General features: G+C 57.6%; 2 protein-coding genes across 2 annotated transcripts; both read right to left on the bottom strand.

Annotated features, from left to right (window-relative positions):
• Nucleotides 1-322: 322 nt before the first annotated feature.
• DNLZ (DNL-type zinc finger) lies at nt 323-2,919 on the bottom strand. Its single transcript, XM_049773727.1, has 3 exons — nt 2,681-2,919; nt 2,247-2,386; nt 323-556 (listed from the first exon to the last, which is right to left on the bottom strand). The coding sequence occupies exons 1-3, from the start codon at nt 2,900-2,902 to the stop codon at nt 385-387; spliced, it is 534 nt and encodes a 177-aa protein (XP_049629684.1). The 5' UTR covers nt 2,903-2,919; the 3' UTR covers nt 323-384.
• Nucleotides 2,920-3,253: 334 nt separating this feature from the next.
• Nucleotides 3,254-9,045, bottom strand: CARD9 (caspase recruitment domain family member 9). Its single transcript, XM_049773655.1, has 12 exons — nt 8,769-9,045; nt 8,238-8,375; nt 7,594-7,898; nt 7,313-7,492; nt 7,074-7,217; nt 6,724-6,849; nt 4,994-5,194; nt 4,821-4,871; nt 4,682-4,727; nt 3,839-3,912; nt 3,528-3,595; nt 3,254-3,429 (listed from the first exon to the last, which is right to left on the bottom strand). Exons 1-12 carry the CDS (start codon nt 8,950-8,952, stop codon nt 3,330-3,332), a joined length of 1,617 nt encoding a protein of 538 aa, XP_049629612.1. The 5' UTR covers nt 8,953-9,045; the 3' UTR covers nt 3,254-3,329.
• Nucleotides 9,046-10,637: the final 1,592 nt, after the last annotated feature.

Below are 10,637 nucleotides of genomic sequence, written 5' to 3'. Positions count from 1 at the left end.
TGGCGGGCAGACAGCAGGAAATAAATGGGGCTCTGGCCCGCCCTCATTCCCCCCTCTCCCTGAGTGCAGAGCAGTGGGGGACAGGGTCAATGCTAAGGTTGGTGCTGCTCACAGGCAGTCTGGGACACTGGATTGGCAGGGCAGCCAACATGCTCCCCGACCCTCAAGTCTACTGCAAACCGAATGGCCCTGATACCTTACCCTTATGGGGGCATAAAGACCCCTACCTTGTGCAGTCATATCGAGCTGGCTCCATTGACAAGGCCTTCAGTGGCCAAGCCCCGAATTGGGTCGTATGGGACAAGACAGCAACAAGGACAAGGAAACACCAACTGTTTACTGAGGGAAGCCAGACCAGGGCAAGGAGAGTAGGGGGCAAGGTGCTCAGCTGCTCTCTGTCTTGCCGGGGAGAGATGCTGGGTTCTGGTCCTCGGACTCTTCTGGGGCAGTGGTGGGTTTGGAGGACTCTGCAGGCTTCAAGCCCAGCTCCAGGACCCCCTCGCTGGTCACTCTGCGCACCTCCTCCCCTTTGGCTGCCAGGATTTCTTCAATGTTCCTGCAAAGGAGTGAGAGGGAGAATGTGAGGGAGGGAGATGGAGAAAGTGAGAATGAGGGAGGAATAGGGAGAAAGAGTTAGAATCAGAAAGAAAAAGAAGGGGAAAGTGAGAGAGAATGTAAGAGGCAGAGAGGGAGATAGAGGGTGGGAGGGACCAGAGCAACAGCACAGTGGGGAGGGCATTTGCCTTGTATATATTCAACTTGGGTTTAATCCCCAGCATCCCATATGGGCCCCCAAGCCTGCTAGGAGTAATTTATGAACACAGAACTAGGAGTAACCCCTCTGGAGAGTGGCCATAAAGAAAAAAAAAGAGAAAAAGAGAGAGCTAGGTGCTATGAAACTATAGACTCATGCCTGCCCTGACTTGGTCCCCAAGAAACCCAGCACCACTCTAAGGGACTTCTCCAGTGCTGAGAGCCATGGGTGACTCCAGCACCTCTCGGGGAGGGCAGAGCTGACTGGGCACCCCCACAAGCCACACCAGTCCCATGCTCCCAGTGCAGCACCTCCAGAGAGGACGCGATGATCTGAGGACTCTGGCTTCAGTGCTTAGGGAGCCTTGGTCGGGCAACAGAGGGAACCACAAAATAGAAGTTTTGCTCTATGGCTGACCCTGGACAGATGCAATTGTTTTATTGGGGGGGGGGCGCTTCTGCCCAGAACACTGAGACAAGGGCAGAGGTTAGGCAGTGAAGTGGTTCGTGGAGCTGATCTCCAACAGATTCAGCAACTGAAACATCTACTATGCCTGGGCCGTCCCAGCTAAAAAGTCACTTGTGAATGACTCTGAATTTAATACTGGCAGTATAATAAAACTGGTTTATTTGTCATGCCAGGGAGAGAGCAAGGCAGGGAAGGAACTTGCTTTCCATGTTCCTGACCAGGATTCAATTCCTTGCACCACATAGCATTTCCCAAGTGTGCCAGGAGTGATCCCTGGACACCACTAGGTGTGAGCCATAGTGGGGGAAAAAAAAAACTTTTGAAGAATCATGTTCTCTAGGGGATTGGTTGAGGTTTGATTCCCACCGAGCTCCCAGTCAGGAAAGGCAGTTCCCATTCCCCTTCCGATTAGGACAGGAGGAACAGTTCCAGTTGTAGAGATCTGCAGGAAATAATTCACAGTGAAGAGGTACAAGAATAGGTTCAGGAAATCCAGTGCTCAAGCAAGAAATTCAAACCACTCAAGCTTTCTGCTCCTAAGATGGAGCGCAGCCCAGTGGAAGAAGACCGAAGAATGAACCCCAGCCTTCCTCAGACCCTTGTTTTGTTTTGTTTTTTGGTTTTTGGGTCACACCTGGCAGCGCTCAGGAGTTACTCCTGGCTCTGTGTTCAGAAATTGCCTCTGGCAGGCTCGAGGACCATATGGGTTGCCAGGATTTGAACCACCGTCTGCATGCAAGGCAAAGGCCCTACTGCTGTGCTATCTCTCTGGCTCCAGATCCCTGCTTTTATTGACAAGAATTAAGTCCCACCTTAGGGTGGGAAAAAAATACCTAGTAAGGGATAATCCAATATATTATCACCAGATCACACCCTAAGGTGAAGAACAATTATTGATCAGGGTAGGATCAGGAACCCAACAACTTTAGCTTTATCTGAAATTCTAGTTCCACACACAGCGTGGTTCTCAAAAGCCTTAGGGCACCTCCAGTCAGGTCCTTTCACAGGGTTCCACTTGACTCACCTTTTCCCATCTAGGTCTGAGAACCAGCCCAAGTTGTCAGCGATGATGTGATGGTTCTGGCAGCCAGGGCAGGTCACAAGGACCACACCATGCTGATAGGCCCGCTTGGAGATGCGGTTGGAGGACCGAGTGCCACAAACCTAGAGGCGCAAGGTGGAAGCTGCTGACCCCGCCCTCAAGGGAAGCCACGCCCCACAAGACAGTCCAACCCTGCGAGAAGCCACGCCCCTGCATAAACAGCCCCGCCCACCACGGGGGAAGCCACGCCCTACGAAACAAGCCTTGCCCAGAAAGAGACAGCCCGAGTGAAACCCCGCCTCCAGTGAAAAAGCCCCGCCCCACAGGAAGACACTTTCCCCGCCTCCGCTTGGTAGCCCCGCCCTTTCCAGAAGGCCACGCCCCTCCTGCCGGAGCAGCCGCGTGGCCCCGCCCACCTTGCAAGTGTAGACGAGCTGGTAGTGCACATGCTCCACGTGCCCCAGAGTCTTCCCCGGCCCCGATTCGGAGCATGCGCGCCGCGGGCTCCAGCCCCAGCCCCGCCCTCGCTCTGCGACCACCAGGTGGGATCCAAGTGCCCACAACCTCCTCAAGCCGGGCGTCTGAGGCCTCGCGCGGCTCAGGAACACCGCAACGAGGCCCAGCGGAGACCTGAGCATCGTGCCCGCCCGCCGCCGACTCTGTCCGCCCCGCCCCTGCCCCTCCCCCTGAAGCCGTACAGCGGCCATGTTGGAAGTGGGCACGCAGCGGATGTCCCGCCTCCCCATTTCCGGCCCTGCAAGGCGCCTTGCTCTGCTGCCCCCTGTCGGAGGATTTAGAAAAGACTCGGAGGGCCAAGCGGTGGCGCAAGCGGTAAGGTTCCTAGCCTAGGACGGACCGCGGTTCGATCCCCGCCGTCCCATATGGCCCCTTCAAGCCAGGAGCGATTTCTGAGCGCATAGCCAGGAGTAACCCCTGGACGTCAATGCATGTGGCCCCCCAAAAAAGAGAAAAGATTTGGAGGCCTGGGGTATTGGTTCGCTGGCTTGTTTATTGGGGGCGGCTGGGACCGGGGCACCCAGGACAGGGTCGTGCAGAGCTGCGACCCTAGGAGCCTTCCGTGTCGGTGTTGTCGCTGCCAGTGGTGTTCTCCCAGTCCGCCTCGCCCTGCCTTGAGGCGTGCTGCATCTTCCTCAGCGCCCGCTTCCTGCCACAGACACAGATGAGAGGGTGCAGGTATGCATGGTGGGCACAGAATGCAGGTACAAAGGGGCACAGACAGGCACAGGCGGCCCTCCCACCCACCTGCGATAGTTTTCAAAGCTCTCCTTGAGACGACGTCGCTCCTTTTCAGGGGGCTCGGCCCCAGCATCCTGCAGGAGGGGTCAGCTGCTCAGGGAGTGCCCCATGGGAGGGGGCAAGGCCGCAGTTCGAGGGAAGAACCCGCTTTCCACTGCCTCTGGGCTTCCAAGGGGGCCCTGCCCTGCCCCACATCATGGTCACTGTCCAGATGAAGGTGCTCGGTTGCCGTTTCCAAATACTGTACCCCAGAGTAGCCCTGGAGCATCCCCAGGAATTAAGCCTGTCCAAGGCCCTGGGGCAGACATGGCACTTACGTGGTGGGTGAGTGACAGACACTCCATGTGCAGGGTAGCCACTGGCTGTTCTGGGCCCTGTCTGTCCTGATTTCCTGAAAGGACCAGAATGCCTGTGGGTTCTCCCATACCTCTGAGCCCGAACAGGCAGTTCCCACCTGTCTGGGTGAGTTGGGCTGAAAACCATCGGCACTACGTATATCTGGTCTGCTCTTGGGGGGCCCCTGTGCTAGCTGTGGTCCCCAGAACCCACAAGCTGGTGGGGGGCAGAGCTATGTCTCAGGGCCTTCAGGGCAGAGCCCATAGGACAGTGGGCAATGTGGCCTGTCTCCAGCTGACTGTGCTGCTGCTCTGAGCTCATCTGAGACTGTGGTACTGGGAGGGACTCCAATACAGGTGACCGGGCCCGAGCTCTCCCCACTCTTCCTAACCCTCCTCTCCTGCCTTTCCTCATCCTTCTCCTTTCCCTCCTTTCTGTCCTTCCCTCCTCTCCTTCCTTTCCTCCTCTCCATCTTCCCCTCATCTTCTTTCCACTGTCCTCTTCCTCATTCCTTTTCTCCCTTCTCTTCTACTTCCTTCTTTTTCCTCCTCCCCCTCTTTCCTTCTTTCTTCTCTCCCTCTCCCTCCTGTCTTCTTTCTCCCTCTTCCCTCATCCTTCCTCTCCCCAATTCCTCACAAGCCTGGCCTCCCTCAAGACCTGGGGAGCTCCCCAGCAGAGCACATCCCTCTTCCATCCGATGTTCCCTTCCCACAGCTTGGCCACATCTTGGGCACTGGATTGAGTGGCTCCCATTTGAACCTGGGGCTCTTTTAGAATGCACCCCTCTGAACCTGAAAGGGGTTGTGGGTTGGGGCTCCCCTCACCTTTGTCTGAGAGTGGGGCATCCTTCAGGTCCTGGGGAAGCAAGAGCTTGGGAGGAAGAGATAGAAATGGGGTCATGACACGCCCACCCGACTCTGCCTTTGTTCCTGTGTCCCAGCCTCCCACCCAGCCTGTGAGTACCTGGCTGACCTCCTGGGAGTTTCGAGGTGAGATGTCCTCCAGGTCTGAGCTCTGGCCACAGAAGGGACTGGTTACCAGGTGTGGATGGGCAGGGGACGGTCCTGGGTAACCTGTGCCCTAGCCCATAGCTCTGTAGGGGAAGCCCCCCTATCCCACACCCCTGCCCCACTCACCAGCACTAGCCGGTCCTGGTCCTGCCGCTGACCAAGGCGTCCGTGAGCCTGTGCAGCCAGCAGCCGCGCCTCACACTGAAACAACTGCAGTTGCAGCTCGTCTGCACGCTCGCCCAGTTCCCGGGCACGTTTACGCAACTCGTCTTTGTCCTGCAGGCTCCTTGCGTATTGTGCATGCAGCTCCTCCCTCGACGCCAGCGCCTGTGATGAACCCGAACAGAACACTTTTGGGCGCCCAAGCTGGAGCAGCTCAGCCCGCGATGCCCACTGAGACCTATCACCCGTGCGGGTATGGTTTCACACCGTGTGTGCCCCTGTCGACCCCATGAGTCTTGAGGACCACAGGGGGAGACTGAGGACACACACAGGCCACAGCCAGATCAGTGTGGCCCCTGACGCTCAGCCTCAGCAGGAAATCAGCCAAGCCCTGGATAACTGGCCACATCCGTGTCTTCTGTGCCCATGTACTACAACCTTGGACCACACTGGACCGCTGACCCCCTGCCTGGTCTGGGCAGCTCTGCCCCTGGCTCAGTTCTTCTCTAGTGGACTCGCAGTTTTTTTTTGTTTTGTTTTTTGTTTTGTTTTGTTTTGGTTTTTGGGCCACAACCGGCGTTGCTCAGGGGTTACTTCTGGCCGTCTGCTCAGAAATAGCTCCTGGCAGGGACAGGGGACCATATGGGACACCGGGATTTGAACCAACCACCTTTGGTCCTGGATCGGCTGTTTGCAAGGCAAACACCGCTGTGCTATCTCTCCGGGCTCGGACTCGCAGTTTTACACCCACTTGCCTGGCCTATTAGGCCTGTGGCCTGGGACCAGTGCCTTCAAGGACAGCTGCCCACACAACCTGTCTGTGGGAGCCTTTGGAGATGCAGTGTTGCCAATTCTCTCCAACTCATTCCTGAAGCCTGACTTGACTGGCTGCCTCTGACCTCTGACCTGCCAGTCCACAGTTTTAGTTCTATGTTTTTGGTTTTGGTTTTTTGGGTCATACCTGGCGCGCTCAGGGATTACTCCTGGCTCTACGCTCAGAAATCGCCCCTGGCAGGTACGGGGGACCATATGGGATGCAGGAATTTGAACCACTATCGTTCTGCATGCAAGACAAATGCCATACCTCCATGCTATCTCTCCGGCCCTAGTTCTTTGTTTTTGTTTGCTCTATTTTGGGGCCAAACCCTGAAGTACTCAGAGGTTCCTGGCTCTGTGCTCAAGGGTAATTTCTGGCGGTGCTTGGGGGACCATATGGAATGTCGAGGATCAAACCTGGGTTGGCTTTGTGCAAGCCAAATGCCCTCCCTCCTGTACTATCCACTCCAGCCCCCCTTTATTTATTTTTTTGTCGTGACAGGGACTGTGCATTGTGGATGTAGCACGAGACTCTGGCACCTGGGACCTGCAATGGGCTTCAAGTCAAACATGAGTCAGTGAAGTCAAAACTCAACTGAAGTTTCCTTTTTTTTTAGATTTCCCTTTTTTTAACCCAGGGCCTCACTCATGTGAAGCAGGCACTCCTGAGTAGAGTAAGATCTTCCCTTTTTCTGTTTTGATTTTTGAGGCCCCAACCCAATGGTGTTCAGGAGGAGATGAAGAGGGAAATCCTCTACAGCATTGGGATTCGAACCAGTGCCAAAGCCACATGTTAGGCAATTGCCTTCCCCTGTGACTCAGCCTCCAGGCAATTCCTTCTATCCGAGAGGCCAGTGAAGGCAGGAGGCGCAGCCCACCTGGTCACGCTCACCAGCCACCTCGTCCATCTGCTGCAGGATGGCCTCGATGCGCTCCTGGGACATCTGGGAGTCTTTGCGCAGGGCCTGGACCTGTAGTTCCAGCATCTCCTTCTCCTCCTGACACTGTGTGAGGGAGGGCACTGGCTAGTGTGGCCACTATCCACAGGATGCCCTATCCTAGTCCTGCACACACCCCAGGGATGAGAGAGCTATACCTGGGCCCACCTATCTGTGGATGACTGGAACCCAGTAATGTGAAAGTGGTGGCATGGAGCCCTGTAAGCTGTCTTACTGGTACCTGGAACCTCCCCTAGCTCCAGCCTGGCGCCCACTCATCCAGTGCTCACCCGGGCACGCAGGGCCTCGCCCACACGCAGGTCCTTGCGCAGGGAGAAGATGGTGCTGGCCTGCTCTTTCTGGGCACGCAGGGCCTGGTGCCAGTCTTCCTCGGGCACCTGCATATACGGGCTGCCCCTGTCCGGCTTCCCTTCCTTCGGGAAGAGGTGGGCAGGGAGAGAATGGTCAAAGCACTGGGGTTACCCAGTGCTAAGACTGCAGGTCCAGCACGCCCACCCGTGAGGCCCACCTGCACCTCTGCCTCTAGCTCCTGCACACGGGCCTGCAGCAGCGCCTTCTCCTGTTGTAGCTCCCACAGCAGCTCCTGGCTGGGCCGCTGCTCCATGGCGTGCCTGAGCTTCAACGTGTGCTTGCGTTCCACCGTGCAATCATTCTCTGCCTTCATGAGATTGTGCTTGAGCCGGTCAATCTGCACATAGAGAGGCCCGGAAAACAGGTGAGTGCCCTGCCCTGCCCCACCCTACCAGGGGGTCAGACCATGGAAGTGGGGTGGGGGTACAGCGCCGGCACCTCGAGCTGTAGGTCTCGGTTGCGCATTAGTGCAGCACCCTTCTCCTCACTCTGGCGTGCCAGGCGCAGAGCCAGGTCGTAGTTCTGTTCCTTGCAGCGCTTGAGCTCACGGCCGCCAGTCTCGCACTCTTCGCGCAGTCGCTGCACACGCTCTTGGTGTTTGCGCAGGAGACTGTCCTTGACCCGCAGCTCCTTTATTAGGTCGTCCTTGCAGCTGAGCAGCGCTGACAGGTCCTGCACCTTCTTTTGCAGCTTCATCACCTCACTCATGAGCAGCTGCGTCAGGCCCGACTCCCCTGATGCATCTGTGTGGCCCCAGGGTCGGGTATACGGTCACTCCACCTGTCCTCCATGCCATGCCATGTGGGAGACTTCTGCCCCTGCCCCTGTTCACATTAGCTTCAGCTCCTGGGCGGGCAGCAGACGGCTTCCCAGATACCAGGCGGTGCCCAGCAGGTCCCCAGCAGCCCTTGGAGCAGGGCTTATCAGATCCTTAGTTCCTGACACCAGACCTCCCAGAGTGCAGCTCATTTTATCTATCACCCACTTCATCCCAAGTCCCCCAGAGTAGGAGAGGCCAGCAAGTTCCCTGTACCCTGCACCCCTCTCGTCCTCACACCCAGGCATGGTGGTTGCACCCTTACCGATAATCATAGAGAAGACTCTGGCTGGCTCCTTGCCTGTCACCTTCTTGTAGAGCTGCGGGTAGTACAACTCCAGGCTCTCAAGGAAGGCCACATAGCCCTTGTGGCCAGTGCGCTGCAAGATGTCCAGGAGCACCCCTGCGAGCAAAGCCTGGCTGGGTAGAACCCTAAGACCACCTGGGGTTTCCTCAGGGGGCTGAGCATATAGGGGGGTGGGGCTGGGGCAGGGCTCAAAGGTGTAGAACCAATGGAAACGGCTCCTGATGGGGCGTGGCAACAGATGGGTGTGGGGGGGGCTACAGGTGGGCATGCATTTCCTGCAGGTACTGCTGCAGGTGGGCGAGGCTGTCTGTGGGTGTGGTTATATGTGGCATGGCTCCCCCTTAGAGGGGTGGTTCCCCTGGGTGTGATTCTTCCTGGGGTGGACATGGGTACAGGTGGACATGGTTCCCTTGGATAGGGCTGGATGTAGGTGGGCATGGCTCCCAGAGGACTGAGCTGATTCCAGCCCCAGACTAAGGCCACACTAACCTACTTTCCGCTTTCGAATGACCAGGTTGGGGTCGCTGAGCACCTGTTCCTCATCATCAGGGTTAAGGACCTTGCACTGCCGCAGGTAAGGGGTGATGCGCGAGGGGTCAATGACAGAGATGAGCTTCACCCGGAACCCTTCCAGAATGCTCCAGCACGCATCATCATTCTCGTAGTCAGACATGGCACCAGGCTGCAGCCACAGCACAGAGGGGTGTGCTGACTGCCTGCTTCCACATCCCCCCTCCAGGGCTGACTCTTCCACAAAGCCCCCCTCCCAGGGCACCCCGCCTGCTCCTGGGCTCTCTCCCACCCCTCCCATCACCCTGTCCTCTCTCCCCATCACCCGATGGCCAGGGGTGGGTGGGGGAGTGTGGTGCTCCAGCTTATGATTCCACATCATCCCATGACTTTAAGGGGTTCAGAAACGGCTCCTCCCTTGGGGGGAAGTGGTGGCTAGGAAAGGCTACTCCACCGGCAGCACCATCAGCCCAAGCCTGCTTTGGGGAGTTCCTCATTCCCGGTTGGTCTCCTCCCCTCCTTCCTGTGCCTAGTGATGCAAGTGATGCCTAGCAGCCGGCCAGGCAGCCTGCATGAGTGTGTGAGGAACAGGAATGGCCTGGGAAGGCGCGTGTCACCCACGGCTGCTGGGAATGCTGTTCTGGCACCTCCGCCCGGCTCCCGGCTACACCTAGGTCGCCCATGCATGCCCGGAGCCTGCCTCCTTCCCACAGGCAGGACCCATGTGTCCCCAGTCTCAGCGCTGGCGGGAGACGCCTACTCCAGGTTGGGGAGGTGCTCCGATCTGGCCCTGAGTTCCTGTGGGTCCTTCTGTGGCTGGTTTGTTGCCAGCCCAAGCCCATGGTGGAAGAGTCCGCATCGGGCAGGGTGCTGCTGGGGGAAGCTCATCCCCTTCTTGCCCACTCAGCTGAAAATCCTTACCCTCAACCACCACCCTGGGACTCCTGCTGCTACCGACACAAATTATCAGGTACAAGGAAACCAGGAGGGGAGACGGGGAGTTCCCTCTGCCACTTGCACCCGAGCCTCCTTCTCCCCAGAGGTCCTGCAGGCACTGAGGCCAGCATCTTCCCTTCCTACCACTGCTCAGGGAAGGAGCTGACCAGCCTACCGAAGTCCTGGGCCAGAGGGATGGGCAGGTCTGGGGCAGGTGCAGCCTCCCGGTACTTGCTGGTGTTCTCTGGTGTGAGCACCCAGGCAGTCTCCCATGGAGACGCTCTGGGCTGGACTTGCCAGCCCAGTAGGGGCGGGGCCCAGGGAAGTGGAAGTGGAAGCTCTGAGGAAAGCTGTGGGGGACCTGCCCGCCTCCCTACCCAGGCTGGGCCCTTGGCATGCGAAGGGGGGGATATTGCTGGTTTCTGGGGGCACTTCAGCAGAGTATGCCTAGCCTACAGTGAGTGGCTTTGGGGGCTGCCGCCCAGGCTGGGCACAGGGGACACCTCACACAGTCAAGCAGCCTGAAGTCACTCCACGGCAGTGTTGGACTCCAGAATGGCCATAGAGGAACCAGAGAGAAAACTTAGAGGGGAGGGCACTGGCATTGCATATTGCCAACACAAGTTCAACCTTCAGCATCCTATAAGGTCCCTTGTGCACCACTAGGAGTGATCCCTGAGCACAGCCAGGAGTCAGATGTGGCCCAAAACTCCAGAGTAGGCACAGGACAGTGGTTGCTGCCCCCCATATGGCCTTCTCTGCTATGTCCTGGCCCATAGTGGTGACTGTAGCTGTTTCCTGACAGGCAGACCTGCCTGTGACTGCTGTGAACTGTCACCGTGGTGTCACCTGCTGAGTGAGGAAACAGCAACAAGAAGGGCAGGAGAGGGCCTGTAGCCCAGCCGGACACAC

The sequence above is a fragment of the Suncus etruscus genome, chromosome 5 (genome assembly GCF_024139225.1).
Source record: "Suncus etruscus isolate mSunEtr1 chromosome 5, mSunEtr1.pri.cur, whole genome shotgun sequence".
NCBI lineage: Eukaryota > Metazoa > Chordata > Mammalia > Eulipotyphla > Soricidae > Suncus > Suncus etruscus.
The sequence above is the reverse complement of the archived record's forward strand: the minus strand, read 5'-3'. Positions and strand labels throughout refer to the sequence as shown.

Bases quoted from the DNA above. Each gene is read 5' to 3' on its own strand.
- CARD9 (XM_049773655.1), bottom strand. From the start codon at position 8,952: ATGTCTGACTACGAGAATGATGATGCGTGCTGGAGCATTCTGGAAGGG. The intron at 8,376-8,768 runs GTTAGTGTGGCC...CTTTGCTCGCAG, and splicing joins CATTCGAAAGCGGAAAGTAG to GGGTGCTCCTGGACATCTTG. The intron at 6,850-7,073 runs GTGAGCACTGGA...TCCCTCACACAG, and splicing joins GCGAGGCCCTGCGTGCCCGG to TGTCAGGAGGAGAAGGAGAT.
- DNLZ (XM_049773727.1), bottom strand. From the start codon at position 2,902: ATGCTCAGGTCTCCGCTGGGCCTCGTTGCGGTGTTCCTGAGCCGCGCG. The intron at 2,387-2,680 runs GTGGGCGGGGCC...TTGCGCCTCTAG, and splicing joins AGCTCGTCTACACTTGCAAG to GTTTGTGGCACTCGGTCCTC. The intron at 557-2,246 runs GTGAGTCAAGTG...ACTCCTTTGCAG, and splicing joins TCAGACCTAGATGGGAAAAG to GAACATTGAAGAAATCCTGG.